General features: G+C 39.9%; 3 protein-coding genes across 4 annotated transcripts; 2 read left to right on the top strand and 1 right to left on the bottom strand.

Moving 5' to 3' along the window:
- Positions 1-899: 899 nt before the first annotated feature.
- On the top strand, positions 900-7615 carry LOC103706734 (interactor of constitutive active ROPs 2, chloroplastic-like). Of its 2 annotated transcripts, XM_088713586.2 has the most exons (4): positions 900-1678; positions 2580-2638; positions 4705-4888; positions 5749-7615. In XM_088713586.2, the coding sequence occupies exons 2-4, from the start codon at positions 2619-2621 to the stop codon at positions 7360-7362; spliced, it is 1818 nt and encodes a 605-aa protein (XP_088569712.2). In that variant the 5' UTR covers positions 900-1678; positions 2580-2618; the 3' UTR covers positions 7363-7615. The 2 variants fall into 2 exon arrangements, with proteins under 2 accessions (XP_088569712.2, XP_008789170.4); XM_008790948.6 differs by lacking the exon at positions 900-1678 and having other exon boundaries at positions 2433-2638; positions 5749-7514.
- A 674-nt stretch (positions 7616-8289) lies between these two features.
- LOC103706651 (salt stress-induced hydrophobic peptide ESI3) lies at positions 8290-9024 on the bottom strand. The gene is given in 3 exon segments (XM_008790825.5): positions 8290-8494; positions 8710-8729; positions 8732-9024. Coding segments are annotated over 3 exon segments (159 nt in total). The 5' UTR covers positions 8787-9024; the 3' UTR covers positions 8290-8410.
- Positions 9025-11899: 2875 nt separating this feature from the next.
- On the top strand, positions 11900-15967 carry LOC103706652 (tetraspanin-3-like). Its single transcript, XM_039133041.3, has 2 exons — positions 11900-12836; positions 15277-15967. The coding sequence occupies exons 1-2, from the start codon at positions 12303-12305 to the stop codon at positions 15619-15621; spliced, it is 879 nt and encodes a 292-aa protein (XP_038988969.3). The 5' UTR covers positions 11900-12302; the 3' UTR covers positions 15622-15967.
- Positions 15968-19603: the final 3636 nt, after the last annotated feature.

Here is a 19603-nt window from a genome sequence, read left to right as displayed (position 1 = left end):
TACTGAATGACTAAACATCAAGCTTTTGTCCACCGAAAAATTGTCTACATAATATTATGATCAATTTTAATTAATATAGATGGCGGGCTCTCTATGCCCCGCATTTTGTCTTTAAAAAAAAAGAAAAAAAAGGGATACACTAGTAAAAAAAAGGGAGCTGCAAATCCGTGTTGACACGGCGATTTTAAGGCTACAATTATTGATTGTATTCAGTAGGGTGTAGAAGAGGTGGACAAGCACCACCCAGTAGCGGAATAGTCTTACAGGCAAAGCACATGTATTATGAAGCGAATGGGGCGGTAGACAGGATATCCTTGTATGTGGCTAACCATTTTGGAGAGACCCTCTGGCTAGGAGAGAGAGGATTCTTTGGCGCACTCTGAGACTTATTATTTTTTTAATTTTTTTGGTATACTTGTATCCGATATATACGAGACATCCGCTTTAGCGCAAAAAAAAAGAAAAAAACATCAAAGACTTTGCGGTATTTGAAGATTGGGTTTTTAGTGCAAACCCATTTGGTTTAGAATATTTTTTTTAAAAAAAATACAAAATAGTATTTTTATAGAAATAAAAATTTTATATTTCATAAAAAATATAAAAAATATGAGCTACTTTTCTACTCATTAGAAATTGATATTTTTTCTATAATGCATGAAAATTTATGAATATAATAAATATTTAATATAATTTCTTTAAAAAGTTATATATTCAACTATATATAACCCATTTTGAAATATATTATTTTTTATGGTCAACTAAGTATGCTAAAATTATTTTTTAAGTATTATATTTTTAAAAATTATTTGTTTAGAAAAATATTTTAGTATATTTTTTGTGAACCAAATAAATTCTTAATTAATTTAAAGAGTTAAGTAATGCAAAGGCTTACTCCATGGTTAGGAAAGCAAGTTGGGACAAGGGATTCTGGGGAACTTCCTGGTTGGTAAGCTCACGGAAAGGTCATAAGAACTCGACTCGCAGCCCAAACACACCACCAGCATTGCTATATACGACACAAAACCAGCGGCCCGTGGCGGAGCTCGGAGCACTACCGGTGAGCCGGAGAGCAACGGACGCAGGGCAAAATTCTAACTTGGTTAACTCTCGCTCGGGGAGTGGCGACAAAACCCACCACCTCGTTGGCTCCAACCTCAAGCTTTACTGCTTTGGCTCGAGACAGGCCCTGGTGCTCCACACAAATCCCGTATCAGTTTAGTCCCCTTAGCTCGCTCCGGGAAACGAGGAAGAGTGGGTGGATGGATGGATGAGGCATCGGGAACTGCGAGACGGGCATCAGAAGAAGGCGCAGGAGGAGAAGAAGGGGAATGAGAAGAGAAACTCCCGTGTTTCTATCTCAAAACGAAGGAAAACCGTGAGTTCTTGCTTGGTTTTTCGTCATCTTCTCACTTGCTCGGCTCCCAAACTGCCTCCTTTCTTGGCATTCTCTCTGTGAGATGAGAGGAAACAGAAGAAATGTGGGAAAAATGCGAGCTTTTTCTACGCGGATATTTTACGGCGAGCTCATCTATATCGTATAGGAAGCTCGAAAGCCTCCCCTGTTTTTTCCGTCTCCTTTTCTTAGTCGGAACAAAGGTGCAGCAACAGGGGAACTGTGGGAAAACTTGCGAGTTTTTTTTTTTTGAGCAATTCCAATGCAAGAGAAGTCATCCAGAATGTATGGAAAGTCTTTCTTTCTCTTTTATCTCTTTGATATTTTTTAAAGTTTGTTCTGTTTGGGCTTCGTCCCCGAAAAGGGATTTTTTTTTTCTGCACCAGAAATGATAATGCCGGCTCTTCTGATCTCCGCATTCTTCTCTTTGTAGGCTTTTTGAGGATTTCCTGATCGAAAAGTAAACTGTATAAAAGAGAAACGAAAACCATAAAAGAAGCGTCTTTGTTAAGTTCTTATATATGTTTTTCTTTTAATTTGTCATTTGATCAACCTTTTCTCTCTGGTCTCCTCTTAGTTGTCGAGTTCTTATGTTGGCTTCTCTTCTCCTTCTCCTCTCCGTTTTCTTCTTCTCCTCTGCTTTTGTCAATGCTTTTTTTCTTTTTTATTTTTTCTAATTTATCTTCTATTTGAATATTGAACTATTGGAACAGCTATTTTTATTTTAAAGGGAAAAAAGCCCTCCCTTCTTTCATCCATTCAGTAAGCAACAAGGGTTAATGAATTCAAAGAAAGTTCATTTATTTTAATATTTTCTTGGAAATTTTCCTTGTTTACTATCTGTTGATACTTATTTATCATTATTTTTTCAAAAGAAATGCTATTTTATTGGATGCAAAAGAAAAGAAATGTTCTATGGGAGCTGAAATGTTTGGAAAAAATGAAGATATCCTTGTAATCCTCTTTGTGAGATGGTAAAGGAAAACAGGAAAAAATGAAGATATCCTTGTAATCCTCTTTCTGAGATGGTAAAGGAAAACAGGCTACAGTATTTATTTGTTTCGTTGGTTCTTTGGATATACTTGCTATCCGATGGGCTGCACGAGGCATTTCTTTTGTTCCTGTGCAATAAGCTTACCTGATAAAAGCTCTCTTTATGATTTGCTATGTTTTTTTGTGGTTGCAGGTCTTGGCTCGTGAAAGGGAATAGACTGAGTGGAATAGCATGCAGACACCCAAGCTCAGGTCTGATCTGCACTTAAAGACTTTGTTTTTTAACACTTGGATGCTGGTTTCTGAACAGTTTAGCTTGGTAGTAGCAATGGGATCCAAGATGTGCTTGTTTGTATCAACTTGAGTGGACAGTGTCAAGTGGCCCCTCTGTTTCTTTCTTAATATTTTTCATTTGGGAGATTCAACCCACCCCATATGTGTGTAACTGCAGACGGGTCTGTTGGATTTGTCTGATTGTGAGTTAGGGTGGTGGCCAATGCATAGGAAAGCTTACCGCATTTACTTAACATGGGTGCTTGAATATGCTCAAGTAATGGCTTCTTACCTTTCTTTTATATGAGATTCTTCTGCTCTTCTTTATTTGTTTTGCTTGCCAGCAACTGTGGTTCCTTCCCTCACAATGATGTCTTTTTCTTTTTCTATCCCTTTGTGAGGACCCATGCGAGCGCGTGTTTAATTCTACATCGGTTATTCGCTGGAGAGATTTTGGATACTTATACAGGACTAAATAACCAAAAAAATTTCTTCCGGCTAACCTTTTTGGGTGAGGCCCTAGGTTGTTGCAAATCGTATCAGAGCGGATTTGGCCCATAGTCCATGTGGGCTAGGGACACTGCAGTATGGGCTCATTGAGATTGACCATGTGCCGATCGTGATGCTTGTGCTTAGATTTTAATGGATTTAGATTCTTAGCTCGACGAGGATATTAGGGCTTAAACGTGGGAGTATGTGAAGACCCATGCGAGTGTGTGTTTAGTTCCACATCAGTAATTCGCCGGAGAGATCTTGGGTACTTATACAAGACTAAAGAGCCTAAAAAATACTTTCCGATTAACCTTTTTGGGTGAAGTCCTAGATTGTTATGCCCTTGTTTAGAGTTCAATAACTCCTGTTGAGATCGACAAGTCTGCTCATGATTAGTTGAGATACGAGAGTTCTTTCATCCTCTTTTAACTTTGAGACTTTCATGTTGCATTTGTCGCTAGCATGAGTTGGTATATGGATCTATAAAAGTCAGTAAACCAACATGAACTTTCTAGTTAGGTCTGCACAAGCATTAGGCTTTTGTTATGTGACAAATTGTGATCAGCATCTGTAAATATGGGGTTTTAAAGTGAGTTTCTGTAAACGGTCGTGGTATCTAATAGCAAGCTCTTAATTATCTATGAGGGAGAAGGGGTTTGATGAAGGGTTATCAATCAACCATTGGTCACTATGATGTGATGGAACAGGAGTTTTAACTTGTGACAAATCAGATGATTTTGGAATGTGGGGCCTAAATTCATGGCAGGTACGATGGGTACACTCCATTTTATGCTTGATGCAATACTGTTGTGTCCATCTCCTGTGCATATTATAAAGTGAGACCAAAGGCCAAGCACATATTTGAATTGTAGGCACTGTACTTGCCCATTCCTTTTGTCCATTCACTCGAGCATGGCTTGCAATAGTCAGTCCATACCCCTACCTGAAGAATCCATCTGGATACTGGATTTGATTTCAGGATTGAGTCAGCACCATCCAATCTTTATCTTTTATGCTTGAAATTGGTCTCCACTTCTATGGGTTATGTAGAATCACAATTTTACTGGGGTTTTCTGCTACGATGGAATGACTGATTGATGGAAGAGAGGAGGTTGTTGATCAGTAAACTTTACTGGTAGACCTAGGTGAAATTACCCTATTTGCTGGTTCACTTATATCTGTGTTGCTTTTTCTGAAAACACTTGTATGTAAGTTGCCACCCTCAACACTGAATCATGTATAATAGTATATAAAGCATATAATTTGTCTTCGGCACAAATGGATCCTAGAAGCATCTATGTCCAAATGTTTCAATTGTGCCAACGGACCTGCAATTATATTTTCACTTGTTACATATGAACTCTGTTTTTTTCTTTTTTTTTTTTGAACTGCAGCAATTTTGCTTCTCGCAATCCCCAAATTATTGCTCCAAAAAATTAGACAAATGTGCTGCAGGAATTTTCTTCAATTTTCCCAACAAAAATTTTTGTTTGTTGCCGATGACAAGCATTTATAGGTGTTTTCTGAAAAACTGACTTCTTTTTTGCTTGAAGCGGGAGCGGGTCATCAGAAGTTCCTCAAAGAACTTCTCCAGCCACTCCTAGGTCAACTTGTGCAACCAAGGCAGGAGGACATGAATCCAACTCTTCTGCTTCTGCTTGCACTCCTACAAAGCCCCCAACTGAAAGAAGTCTTAAGGTTGCAGAGCACTGGTCACCCAGGACTCCCGTAGCTGAGGTAATGACTAAGTGAAGCTGCCTATTTCCTGAACAGTCTGTAGGATATCTTCCACGGTCATTGTGTCTGAACACTGCATGCAAGCTTGCAGCATTTTATCCTGCTGGAAACTTGAATCTACTGCTCAGGTTTCTGAATGGCAATCTCAACTGCATATTAGATGCTTTGAGCACGTTATCTTATGATGTCCCCAAAAATGATACTGTAGCTTGAAAAGGTAGATGACATTCTATGAACTTACTGCATCGATTTTGGCTTTCTAAATACTACATATACATGAGTCTGTTTTGAGAGCTGATCGATGCCTAGATGGATGATATCATTAGGGTTTATCACCATTATTTTAAGGTTTAGCACCAATTTTTTAAGGCTATAAATTTGTCAGATTGATTTGCAACAGACTTGACCATCCCATTCAGTTGCAATTAAACCCAAAATTGGATTCCTAAGTTGCACAATGCCTGGCCAAGTTACAAGAATAATGTGCCTTACGACGCTGCTAGCAGCAATATGTTGCTTTCACTGGGATAGGATAAATCAACCTCAGATACACACAGGATAATGTAATGATTTTAAATGTGACATTCAGCACTTTGCATTTGTAGAGTTATGGATCCTTAGCTTCACTGATCTTTTTTCTTTCCTACTGCTGTCTTCTCTCCTCTTTCTAGCTGTAGTGTATGTTGCCATTTATTTTCTACTTAGGGAGTTGATATCTCTGCATGCCATACCTCTGTAGCACAACAGGTGACCAGACACCAACTAAATGTTCATATCATAGAAGTCGTTTTGAGGTCAGTCATCTTTGATTTCTTTTGGTGAGGATTATTAACTTCTTCCACTTCTGTTCTGAGGTCCAGAAGAAGCGTCTGAGTAGGATATCTGAGCTGGAGTTCCAAATTGCTCAGCTCCAAGAGGATCTGAAAAAGACAAGGGATCGGCTAAGTTCATCTGAAGAAGTGAAGAGACGAGCCGAGCGGGATGCAGAAGAAGCCAACAAACAGATACAAGACATATCCGCAAAGCTTGAGGATTCCCAACGCCAGCTTGTTGAGTTCTCCACAGCAGAAGAAACTCAGCTCCAGGAACTACGGGAAATTTCTCAGGAGCGCGATTGTGCATGGCTGTCTGAACTTGAAGCCATCAAGAAGCAGCACTCTGTTGACTCTGCAGCTTTAACCTCTGCCATGAGCAAAATCCAGAGGTTGAAACAGCAGCTTGAAATGGCTATTAAATCTGAGGCTGTCCAAGCAAAGCAATCTGCAGAAGCTCATGGTAAGCTTCTGGCCTTGAAGCAAGACATGGCAGAAACAGTTGCTACCCTTGAGAACCTGAAGATTCAGCTTAGTAATACTGAGAAGACAGAGGCTGAAGCGCAAGCAATGGTCAGCGAGGCTCAACAGCAACTGGAAATGGCTAAGACGGACGTTGAGACTCTTAATTGTGAAAGAATGAAACTTGGAGAATATCTGAGCTGTGTGATATTTGAGCTTGAAGAATCCAGATCTCAAGTTAATTCACTGGAGGAAATTGTGAAAAATTTGCAGGCTGATAAGCTTGCTGGGGAAGTTGATCGCAATGAACTTGTTGGCAAATCTGGGGGTGGTTGTTGGGAGTCAGAAGTAAAAAAATTGAGATCTGCACTCGAAGCAGCTGAGATCAAGTACCAAGAAGAACGTATTCAAAATACAGTGCAGATGCAGTCTGCTTATGAACAGTTGGAGCGCATGAAGACTGATTGTGGACTGAGAGAAGCTGAACAAGAACTGGTGCTGAAGAACTTGAAGACAAAGATTGCTGAGTTGAATGGAGCTCTTGTTGACAAGGAATCTGGACTTCAGAAATTAGCAACCATGAACAAGGAACTGAATGCAGAAATAGAGGAGGCTCAGGTAAGACAAATGGATTCAGAGTTGGAAGCAAAGTTAATGAAGTCAATTACTGACATCGCTGAGTTGAAGGCAGACCTCATGGATAAGGAGACAGAGCTGCAGGGTATTTCGGAGGAGAATGAGATACTGAAATCCGAAATGGAAAAGAAAGAGGCAGAGAGCCATAAGAGTTATGAAGCATTTACTGCTGCGCTTGAGTCAGCCAAAGCTGCAGAGCAGGAGGCTACAATGAGGCTTGGATATGTTACCGAGGAGGCTGTCAGAAACGATAGGAGAGCGGCAAGGGTGGCCGATCAGCTAGAAGCAGCTCGAGCAGTGAATTCAGAAATGGAGGCTGAACTGAGGAGTCTGAGGGTGCAGTCCCATCAGTGGAAGAAGGCAGCTGCAGCAGCGGCAGCTGTTCTTACTACCGGCAACCAGGGGAGGTTCATGGAGAGCAGTGGCCCATTGGGCTCCGGGAACAATACTCCTGCTGGGAAGCTGAACTCCCCGTTTTCTGATGTCTCGGATGAGGAATCACCAAAGGAGGAGAAAAATATGCTGAGGAAGATTGGTGGGTTGTGGAAGAAAAACCCAAAGTGAAATGCCTACTGTCTACGTATTGGCACGCAAATTACTTCCATTTGGTTCTTATGGCTGTTGTTACAATGATCAGTTGTTTCATTGTGCTTTTTTTTTTTGTCCTTTGCGACCTGGCAATCGTGGAGAAGTGATGCTGAGGAAAAGTTCACTGCTAATATTGGATAGGTGATACAAAAAGCTTAGGTGATAAAACTGCTGGCGGAAACTCTTATTCCTCCAATTTACCTTCCGAAAAAAAGGGCTTTGGCTTTAATTTGCTGTTCTTTCCACCAGCTGCAAACTTTTAGTATTTATCCTTATGGTACTTCAAACAAAAAGCTAAGGATAGCGGAATTTGTGTGCAAATGTTAATATATTTAACATCAACCTCCATGGGACATTTCAATAGTTTGTAAAGAAAAAAAAAGAAGCAAAAACATAAAAAACAACCACCATGCCAGACAAGCTCGCAGCCAAGACTGTAAATATTTAAGCATGATTTAGATTGAATAATGGCTATGGCAAGCTTGAGATTATTTATCAAGCGATACTGCATGCCTTGATGGAAATTAATCGTCCAGGCTACTCTCCAGGTTCTCCAAATCTTCTCAACTGTCTTCATGTCCATCAGATGCATCAATGTTTCTTGTGTGCGAATGCTGGAATTCGTGATCTTGTGATTGAGATATCAGCAACTTCTTTAATCACCAGTTGATCAACCAAAGAAGAGATTATTACAGCGATGAGTCATGGGAAGACAAATTAGTTTTAGGTCGAGGAGAAAATTATTGTCGTAAAGATGGTTGCCGTCCACGCGACCCTTCATCTCTTTCCATATTAATCAGGTGCTTGCCAAAAAATTATGTTAGGTTATTAAAGAACAAAGGTTTCATGCATTTGAAACGTGGAAAGCGTCGCCAAGCTTTATTTTAAAGGGCAATTCAATCATTTAAAAATAACATGATAAACGACGTATTATTAAAAAGAGAACAGATCATGGAATGTTCAATAGGTGCACTACTCGACGTAACAACATTTCCATCTACATAGCATCCATCCACTCATAACATTATCCTACCAACACATATATGGCATATATAATACCCGGTATATACCCCAATATGGTCAGCAAAAGGTCTATCCAAAACTCCACCTGCAAAAGTCAGTCATCCAAAAAAAAAACGACATCAACGTCCAAAAATACACTAAAGTATTATGTCAAAGAAACACTAGAATCTATATATAAGTATACTGTTTCTTTTCATGACTCAAGACTCAATAAAATGATTTGATCTACTATATAAAGAGCAGTAGAACCATAGAGGTGACGTACTGAGCCTATGATGCAAAAGATGCTGACAAACTTACACCACATCCATAGCGGAGACTCCCACGGGCGGCAAAAGTATGGCCAGTAATACTTCAAGAAACGTCTCGGATCCCATCTCTTTGAACCTATCCTTGCTGCGTTGTACCTGACAGCGAGATAAGAATGAGGATAGGAGTTCTGGTGAAGGAGAAGAGGAAATGGGAAGGGGGATTCTGGGAGTTTTCGAAGCATGGAGTTTCAACGGAGTTTGTTTATGGAACTGGAACGTGGCAGGTGAAGGTAGTCTTTGAATGACACGTGTGCCACTTGTGCGACACGTAGCCACTTTAGATCGGGAGCGGAGGAGGGTCGGTTGATTGCGCTTTGGGTCGAATCGGAAAAATGGAGTATTGGCTGGATTGAAAAATTAGTATCGTACCATACTGATATTTTGCTAGTGTGGCACCTGTATGGAATTTGATACTAAGACGGCAAATCTTAACTTTAATTTTTTTTTCATTTTTATTATGCAGTGGGTCAAAAAACTTTTTGGTTTCTTATGAGATTATATGGCTAGAAGTGGTAGGTTAGCTTAATACTCCAAGATCTTCAGCCAAAATTGGCCATGCATTCCCACTTTATTTGACTTTTTGATCTTGTAAGCCTATCGACGGAAGTTTCTCACTTTATCCATATTTCATCACGATCGAAAAGAAAAAGAAAATCTTGTAAGCTGCTCTACTATAGATTGTCCATATAAAGTCACAATGTCACAATCTCGATCACTTTTTTCTGGTACAAAGTTGGGCAGCTTAACCGGGCCTAAAGTCCTAAAGAGTATGGAATATCAGCATAGCTTTCTATTACAAAGTCTCCTTTTATAGCTTCAGTTGCAATTCAATCTGCCCGTTGTCTTCTCAACAAATATGATTAACTTGAAATGCAAAGCACGTACTTTTCCATAACATAATTGTATTAGATCTAGTCTCCCTCAAGCCATATTCGAGTCATCTGGTATTGAAGATAGGCACGTCTCAATCCAGCCCATGCTGCCATTATTTCAGCAAAGTTTACGGAGCTTGCTGGAAGTAACGTGCCTTCTGATGGTCCTTTAGAACATTTCCTGCTTTGGAGCCTCTAACTACTACCACATCAAAGTTAATTTTAATAACACCAAGGGGAGGAGGGGGTTGCCAATACATATACCTGCTGCAACTTTGATCCATAGATCTGAGCAGAATTATTAGCATTAGAAGAAATAATTTCTGCCATCTAACAGTATGCAACTCTTGCAGCCATCTGAACTAGCTTTGGGTTTAGTTGTTGATAAACTCTTTCATTCCTTGCTGTCCCAACTTTCAGGCCATGTTAGCCATTAAGGATCTTGGCTTCCTCTCGACCGGGGTGTCTGCTAAGATGTTTAGCCACATCAACAAAGAGGAAGGTTGAATTTGTTGGCTTAACAATACTGAAAGATACTACCAACATTGGCTAGGAAATTAACATACTACCACGTACCATATGGTTGCAATTTTCATGCCTAAGCACAAGATTGCTACGCTCTAAAATTACCAAGATGAAATTTTGGTGGATTTAAGTGATGCCCGGATTGGGCTTCTCTGAACGTGTAATCTCACCTACAAGGAAACTGCGTTGCAGGAGAACTTCTCGAGGATGCTCCGGAGACCGTTGACCCCCAAAAGAAATAGTAAAATTATGGTTTGAGATGGTTAAGTGCATTCGCCACCAAAAGAAATAATTGAATTAAGAATGCTTTGAGTTGGTCACCAGGGGACGGAACATTCATAAAGAACTCTGAGGAAAATTATTTTTGTGGGAAGCAAATTGGTTGGAAACTTCGGTGCCTTTAGTTTAAAAGAAAAGGTGAAGCATCAATACTTTTCTCAACATGATTTTGCTGAGGATCGCCATGAATCTTTTACTTCTCATTACTCTTCACTCTATTTTTCCTTCTTTTTTTTTTTAATGTATAATAGCAATAATTTTATTTTAGATCTACAGTGAATCTAGTCCACTTAATAATTTTTTTATTTCGACTGACACATAACGCATAGGCTATACATGGATTTGGATAAAATTTAATACGGAATAAGATAAGAGGAGGGCGGTGTTTGATGTTCATTTTTTCAACTCCCCCATCCTGCTTTATTATTTAGTAGACTTTTCCTGGAGGGAGGCAAGGAGGGATTCGGCCCACGTGGGTGTGGTCACCCCACTACTTGCACCGGGAGGGGGAAAGGTCACTCGCGTGGTCCCTCTCCGCCACCCCCTCCGCCATCCCTTTTTTTTATTCCTTTCTTTGAATACCCTCGTTCAACTACTCTTCCAACTCGAACTTGGCTGCAGGCTCTCCAAAGATTGCGTGGTTTCTTTACCTCACCGACCAACACGAGATTCGGGTTCTTTGGATCTGGTCAGTGCCAGTATTCTTCAGAATTCTCAGCCAAGTGATACGTTAATCAAGGCTTAAGAAAAGGTTAAAGAGGATAAGGATGTAGAAAACCGAGGAAATGTATGAAGAAAAAGCTGTCCAGCTCTATCGACAGTGTTCTTGGAGGAAGAGTGAACGAAACAAAAATAAACAAATAAGATGAGTTTCTTCTAAGCTGCAATTCTCATTAAAGGCATTTTGAGCGTGTCTGGTTTTCTCGGACCTCAAAGTTCTAAGTCATATATTGCATTCATTTCAAGAATAGAAACTCTTTCCACTTTTTCCAGTTCATAGCCCGACACTTCTCTAGTCCAAGTAGCTAATTGATCAATACCCCCACTCTTATTTGCTCAATTGTTTTAGGCTGTCAATTTTCGGGTACCAGCAAATTAGAACGGTTTCCATTGAAAAATCTCATGAGACTGTCCCCAAGCTACAACTTCAAAAGAGATTGTTGAATGTGAGACTGTCCCTCCCCAGCGACCAGAATGCACTTCGACTCATAGTTTGACACAGTATAAGACTAAGTACAAACAGAAGCACTGTCAAAAGCTGTTGTCAACTGTAACAATGTGGTTCCTCCAATTGACCTATGCGCAATCATTTGAGAGAACAGCTCCAGGCACCTGGTTACCTCTGAATTCTGATTAAAGCTTAGAACAAACTCACCTATCAAAGTAAAACACCTATTAGTATTAAAAGAAGACCAACATTTCATTCGTCAGTCAGAAATACAATACAATGGACACCAACTCTGGCCTCTCATAGATAAAGGATGACCTATAATTATTAGCTCATTTGTGAGTGTCTAAACTTAAAAGCATCGTCTGAACTCCATTAACCTTTAAAGTTCCAAAAACGCCAAAGAAAACATACTACTCCCCAAAGGCCTCAACCCCACCTAACCATGCTCCACCCTCGCCCATTGATAATATAAATACTTATCTTTACGGCCGCTGTAGCCCTCATCCTTCCGCCCTCTCTCTTGCAGTCTTGCGATAGATTTTCCCCACCCAAAGCTTGCACTTGCTCACCCCCACGCTCCCCATTGCTCCATGTGGCATCCCCTCTGCATCTCATATTAATACAAAGAAAAACAGGAAGAAAAGAACGAAGGAGAGAGAGAGAGAGAGAGAGAGAGAGATCTAAAGATAGACCAAAAAAGACTCGCTGTTGTTAGTACTAGAAGTATCAGCAGAGATGTTGAGGGGGAGCACAGGGATCATAGGAGTGGTAAACTTTATAACGTTTCTGGTGTCGATTCCGATACTGGGAGGAGGGATATGGCTGAGCGCGAGGGCCAACAGCACGGACTGCCTCCGGTTCCTCCAGTGGCCTATCATCATCATAGGGGTGACCATCATGGTGATCTCCCTGATGGGCTTCGCAGGCGCCTGCTACCGCATTTCCTGGCTCCTCCGCCTCTACCTCTTCGCCATGTTCTTCGTCATCGCAGCCCTCCTGGGGTTCATCGTCTTCGCCTTCGCCGTCACCGACCGCGGCCGCGGCCAGGTCATCATGAATCGTGACTTCCTCGAGTACCAGCTCTCTGACTACTCTGGGTGGCTCAAGGACCGCGTCTCCGACCCCGGCTACTGGGCGAATATCAGGGCTTGCCTCCGCGACGCCGGCGCCTGCAAGGGGATGGCCCACTATGTCCATGATCCGACCACGGGGATGCTGGTGCTGGAGTCCGCCGACATGTTCTACCAGCGCCATCTCTCCCCTATCGAGGTGCGTTCTTTTGCTCTGTTTGTTGATTATTTAGGGGAAAGATTGGGTTTTTATTTCTTTTGAGCAAGAAAGATTGGACATTTATTCGTTTTGAGCAAAAAAACAGTTTGGATTTTGAGGAGCAGGGGATCGCAAAGGTGGGATTTTTGGGCGTGGGTGTTCTTTAATTCATGATTTGGGGGTGATTCCCCTTTTGATTCATTTGGTGTAGCATTGGATCATGGTTATCTCTTTCTCCTATCATTATAATGATTTGAATAACAACTGGAATCTATATGGATCCATATACTCTGCATGGCAGACATGATTGTTTTTTTTTCGTTTTATTTTTCTATGTTCTATCTTCCTCTCTCCTTCTGTTCTTTGAGTTATTTTTTAATTGTACTCTGCTAGTATCTACTGTTTTAATTTTTTTTTTTCTTTGAGTAATCACAGAGCACTTACTGACTTTCTTCTGACTTGCTAAATATTTTTGCTTATTGCCTTCCCTCTAAAGATTTCTTTATAGGTATAAGTGTAAGAAATGGATAGCTTAGCATGTAAGTCTTCTAGTTGCTAAACAAGGCTTTTAAAATTAGAAGGTCAATAACTCAGTATAACTATGTTGTTTCCTCTAGGGATGGCAATTGGGTGAATATAGGTTGGGCAGGTCGTTACCCATACCCATCCTGCAATAGGGAACCGCCGACCTATATCTATCCGAGACCCACCTCGGGGCAGGACGGGGCTAGTAGAGTTAGACAGTATGGATTGGGATGGGTTGAGACATATAAAGCTGCAAAAATTATTTTTTTCCATATAAATCAACCAAATAAAAAAAATATAAAAGTAAATCTCAGTACTGCATATAATATTAAATAAAATAAGAGTCAAAGATATGGAATGTATGAAACGAAATTTTCAATAATAATAGAAACAATACGGAAATATTGTTCTTTTGAAAGTCGAATATCTCTTAAACTAAGAAAAACAATTAACTAAAAAAAAAAGGAACAACTAAGAATGTATCTTGTAGCCTTACATATGGGTTAATCTTTTTCATGATTGATCATGATACTTTTCTCCCTATTATCTTCCTAATCACCATAATCATCAAGGCTTGTATGTAATCGGATTGGGTTCGGGGTAGATATTGTCGTTATCCGCACCTGCCTCGAATCCATTACGAGTTTTAAAATGAAAACCTGCCCTGCCGTCAATAAATGGGTTGGGTAAAACTCACCTTGTTCAGGTCGAGTAAAACCTGCCCCATTAGGGTTGGGTTTTGTTGGGTTGGATACTCGATGGTACGGAGTAAATTGTCACCTCTATTCCCCTCATTCTGCTATGGATTCAGAAATCCTTTTTTCCATACTAGACATTAGAAAAATGCTCCCTAAATAAAGTTAGGAGGATGCATTCAACAGTTATGGGCATCAACAACAAACTCTCCATCCCATCTACTTGACTATTAATTGAAATCTGGAACATGGTAATAGAGGGAAAGAAAATGAAACAAGAAAAGAAAGTCCAGCTCTTTTCTACTTTATGATGATGTTAGCTCTCTGTGTTGAGAAAAAGGGTACTCAAAGAACACAAGAGCTGCATCATATGACAGAGTGACTATGGAGGTTCCTTTCTCCACTTTTGCAACAAACAGGAAGGAGGACCACCATTGCTGCATGATTGAGGAATGAGGTTGTTAATGTCTTGCCAACGGTGGGATCCACCACCATTAAACATTGAGAGGGAAGCTTCCAACCAATAGAAGAAAGACCCAGGGGGGGAGGCTGGAGTGGCTTTCAACTCCTGCCGTCTGTCTTGATGGCTAATTAGATAAGGCCAGCAACATATGTTCTTTTGTAGTGGGGAGCATCCCTGTCATTTAATCCTCCCTGCTTCTCCTGCCCTCACACCATAACTGTTAAGGATTCTTTTAGGTTCTTCGGTGCCACGGAACTAACTTGAAAATGATCTGAGTCTAGTTTAAGTTTGGAAGGAGCTTTTGTTGGCTTTAAAGAACACACAGACCAAACTCTAGGAAGGTAATAGTTCTTAACATTACTCTTAGCCAGGAGATATCATATGCCATTGATACAGGATTGGTACGTTTGGATCAATATATTATTGTTCATAGCTTGAAAATGTCATATGATGGGCTCTCAGCCTAAATGAAGTAGTGCATATGGTAGATAGAAAATTATGATCCATCACAACTTTCGCCATGGAAAAGATAAACTTTGCAATATATGATGCCACTTCAATGATCTTCACTTTTCTAATATGAGTTGAGCTTCATTATATGAAAAAAAGAAACCAAGATGGTGGCATAATTGAAAAATCAGTCCTTCAATTAAACAAACAGCAATGGATTTTTCAGAAGTTTGCATGGGATAAGGCTTAAGAGTGATGTTATCGCCAGACCTATTAACTTGGTGGTTTCTGATGCTTGATGATGCAGTCTGGGTGTTGCAAGCCGCCCACATCATGCGGCTTCACTTATGTGAATGAGACTGTGTGGACTTCTGGAGGAGCGATGGCGGTGCCTGATCTTGACTGCAACAGGTGGAGCAACGACCAGCGGCAGCTGTGCTACCAGTGCAACTCTTGCAAGGCTGGGGTTCTTGCAAGCATCAGGCATAGCTGGAGGAAGGTCTCCGTGATCAACATTGTGGTGCTGATTATTCTTGTGATCGTATACATCATCGGGTGTGCCGCATTCAGGAACAGCAAGAGGATAGACAACGATGAGCCATTCGGAGTGAACATGATGACTAAAGCACGGCCTAGCAGGATGCAGTTTTAATCAGGCTGTCGGATATCAGTTTTGCGTACAGAAAAGAAATTGGATACTTAGAAGGTTTGGTGTATGATCTCTTACTTAAGGTGTCCTTATTTCACCAGCAATTGCTTCTTGGTGAATCAAAATTCTATGCGCTTGGTGCTTGTTGTATCCTTCTAGTTTTGTTTGGGTCCATTCTGTTTGAGTACAGTACAAGCTGTCTACTGAGAAACAGCTGAATTATTTCATCCTAGTCTTCTAGAAGTTCTGTTTTAGCCTCTTCGAGTGGCTGTGCTTGTGTTGAATAATCATACGTTAATTGCATGCTTTATTTTTTTTCTGAAGTAGCTGAAGTTTAAGATTCGCATTACTTGAATTGTATTGAATGAAAAAGATTTATAAACTGAAAGAAGAATTTTCTGTAGATACTTTCTGGAGAACCCTGATGCCAGTGGAAAGGGAAAACTTATCCATCTGGTCTCCCTACCTGCCAGGGAAGCAGCTTCTCTGTGAAAATGATAATATTTTAAAGCATGGTCCTCCATATTGGATGTAAACATATATTTCCCTCTAACTGTTTCAATCTCAACAACCAACTGTACTGATTGCCAGTGCTAAACTGAAATGTTGAACATTGAAGTTGGCTCGGTTTTTACAAATGAAACTTTTCATGTAGTTTTTTAGTTGTCTTGAGCCTCCTTCCATGCATTTTCCATTGGTCCCGAGCACTTGCAAATCCAACTACTATAGTTGGTGATTATTTCATTTTACTTTCATTTATGCATATTCACATGCAACTACTGGCTCAGCATCTTAAAATTTGCAAAATAAATTAATAGGCTAGAGTTGGAGTACTTTGGAACAGCCAAGAGCATTCACAAAAGGTAATTATTAGAATGTCAGTTCAAGTGCCCCCCCACCCCAACAACAAAACCCAAAAAAAAAAAAAAGAATTATGCTTTAATGTTAATAAGCTCTTTATGCTATTATATGACACAACTATATATTTTTGTGTCCGCAATTTTGTATCAATATTAAGTTTCTATATGAGTTACATGTTATAGATTGAATCTAATGTCAAATCTGCCGAGACTAGTTCAAACTTGAGATTTGACTCATTATATAAACCCCCTATAGAAACATAATTCAGTAACAAGTCCTCTTGCTACCAGGGCTAATTGGTACCTAATTTTTCTGAACAAGGGCTAATTGACACCTTGTGGTATCGCTTTGCCACACTTTGGCAAGAGTGTCATGCATTCACCAATTATCTAGTACTGACTCCCTGGGCGAGCTCAAGTAGGCCGAACTTTGACATCTTGGACCAAAGCTTCACGGTTAAGTAAGACAAATGAAAGGGCCGGGCTTGGCCTCTCAATTGGATCAATTTTTGTCAATATGGCCTCCATGTGGATCCATCAATGGTCTTTCATCTCCGTACTTGGCATCGACAGCATGCAATGTTTTAAGGATATTATCATTAGATACACTGGTGATGCAATAATCCTTACAGAGACACTGGAAAAATTCATACGATCATCGTCGATGGTACGACAGATGAACATCTTCATCTTCTATGGTATGACTAACTGTGAGGATCCGGACGGGAGTATATTTAGTCCCACATCGATTATTCACCAAGAAGATCTTGAATACTTATATAAGACTAAGAAACAAGAAAAAATACATTCCGGTTAGTCTTTTTAGGTGAGGTTCTAGATTGTTATAAATGGAATTAAAGCGGAGCTCACCCATAATATATGTGGACTAGGGAACACTGCAGCATGGATTTACTACGAGTCAATCGTGGTATTTGTGATTAAATCTGAATGGATTTAAACTCTTAGCTTGACGAGGATGTAAGAATTTAAACGAGGAGAGTATATGAGGATTCATGTGGGCATGTGTTTAGTTCCGCATCGGTTATTTGCTGGATAGATTTTGGATATTTATATAGGATCAAAGAATTCAAATAATACCTTTTGCCTAGCTTTTTTGGGTGAGGTCCAGAATTGTTATACTAACATACGCCATGATTTCAATACAAGTACAATAGTCTGGCCAACTCATTATTTTGTGTACCAAGATCCGCTAATTAGCTTGCCCATGAAGTCTCTTGGTATCTGCACCAAAGAGAATTCAAATCTACTTGCCTTGTGATTACCAAATTGTGGTGGCCCTTACTGAGTCACTATTCCTAACATAGTGGAACCATGCAAGAAAAGAAGGCAGTCTCCCTGCTATGTGATTAAAGAAAAGAGAAATTCTTTATCAAAGAAGAAATTAAAAATCGAACAAGCAAAACAATGGTAGGTTTATTTTTTTTTACCAACGATTTAAAACTAGAGCAAGGCAAGTAAAAAAAAAAAAGGCAATCTAACTTCTCCACAAAATTCAAACTCAAAATTTACAATTATGAAGAATAGCATGTGGACCATTTCATGCGGGTCCACTAATTTTTCAATAAAAATACTACCATTCATTTTTCTAATAAATAATCTAAGTGTTTAAACCATTCAAAAAGCGCAGTAAACTTACAGGTCAACATGATTTTAAACCAGAGATAAATCTTTACTGGAGTGAACAAAAAAACGTGAAAGCTTTTAGAAGTTTTTAAGGTTGTTCTCTGGATGCTTCGACTTACGAACTTATGGCAAGAGGGTTATGCCCATAAACCTATGAAAAATAATAATAATAAAAAACAGTCACATCTTAGCTGCTGCATGTAGTGGGTGCAGATGTATCCCTCTCAACCTCTTCTTTTGGACCCCTGCTAAGATGGGCAGGACATCTTCACCCACCAGCGCCAAAAAGCTCGTAGCCCACTTCTGTTGTTTACCGTTACGCACCAAATTTGGAACATAACACGGCTGTTAGCACCGGCTCCAAGGGTTTCGCACTAGCTGCGCCTCCTCCGATCGCGCCTTAACGACAGCTATTTGAGCTGCTCGGGCAAGAAATCGCGATCCCTTATTTTGATTTTTTTTTTTTTTGAATTTTGAATGAAAGCCAGCTAAGAGTTTTGCCTTTGAAACTTGATGGACTTTCATTCTTTAAGTATGATGAACCTTCTTATACTATTTCACTATACTTTTGCTGTGCAACTCAGATCTAAACGGACTCTTTTAACTTTCTTATCTAAGAAACAGAATTCTTAAACAAAATATCTATAAGAATAACTTTCTTAAGAGATATAGCAACATATAATGACTAATTCAATTCTTCTGATATGTATTTCAAATAAATAGAAACTTTGGAAGATGCAAAAGAATAGAAGAATCATAATCAAATAGTGCAAGAACATTTATGGAGTTGTTTAGAATGATCCCTGTCACTAATTGATCACTTGCATTGGCATCCTGCCGGATCAAAGCGAACACCCATGCATTCCCTTTTTGTTTATGGTTGGCTAGTTTGGTAGGTTTTGAATTATCTTTTTTCTCGATAGGGCAATCTTCTGCCATATGTCTCACCTTGTTGCATGAAAAGCATTCTCCCAGCTTCTTAAGGCAAGGTCCATCATGATTCTTGCCACAGTATTTGCAAGTCGCAGCTCTCTGATAAGTACAACAACCCAGAGCCTCACCCAAAAAGACTAGCTAGAAGATTTTTTTTTTTTTTTTTTTGGGAGGGGGGGGATTCTTTAGTCTTTTATAAATATCCAAGTTCTCCTCGGTAAATAACCGATGCAAGACTAAACACACGCTCTCATGGATCCTCACATACTCTTATGTTCAAGTTCTGACGTCTTCGTCAGCCCCACAATTGGCCCGTGGTCAGCCCCAATGGGCTAATGCTACAGTATCCCTTAGTCCACATGGCTATGGGTTAAGTTCGCTCTGATATTATTTATAACAATATAGGATCTCACCCAAAATGGCTATCTGGAAGACTTTTTTTTTTTTTTGGAATTCTGTGGTCCTGTATAAGTACCCAAGATCTCTTTGACTAATAACCAATGCAGGACTAAACACACGCCCACACGGATCATCACATTTACTACATG

This window comes from Phoenix dactylifera, chromosome 17 (assembly GCF_051530095.1).
Source record: "Phoenix dactylifera cultivar Ajwa chromosome 17, Ajwa_hap1_PhDact_Kaust_v1.1, whole genome shotgun sequence".
In the NCBI taxonomy this organism is placed as follows: Eukaryota; Viridiplantae; Streptophyta; class Magnoliopsida; order Arecales; family Arecaceae; genus Phoenix; species Phoenix dactylifera.
This window is presented reverse-complemented; position numbering and strand designations above follow the sequence as displayed.

Coding starts and splice junctions, on each gene's coding strand:
- LOC103706734 (XM_088713586.2), top strand. CDS start 2,619: ATGCAGACACCCAAGCTCAG. Junction 2,639..4,704: donor ATGCAGACACCCAAGCTCAG/GTCTGATCTGCA, acceptor TTTTGCTTGAAG/CGGGAGCGGGTCATCAGAAG. Junction 4,889..5,748: donor CCAGGACTCCCGTAGCTGAG/GTAATGACTAAG, acceptor TCTGAGGTCCAG/AAGAAGCGTCTGAGTAGGAT.
- LOC103706652 (XM_039133041.3), top strand. CDS start 12,303: ATGTTGAGGGGGAGCACAGGGATCATAGGAGTGGTAAACTTTATAACG. Junction 12,837..15,276: donor GCCATCTCTCCCCTATCGAG/GTGCGTTCTTTT, acceptor TTGATGATGCAG/TCTGGGTGTTGCAAGCCGCC.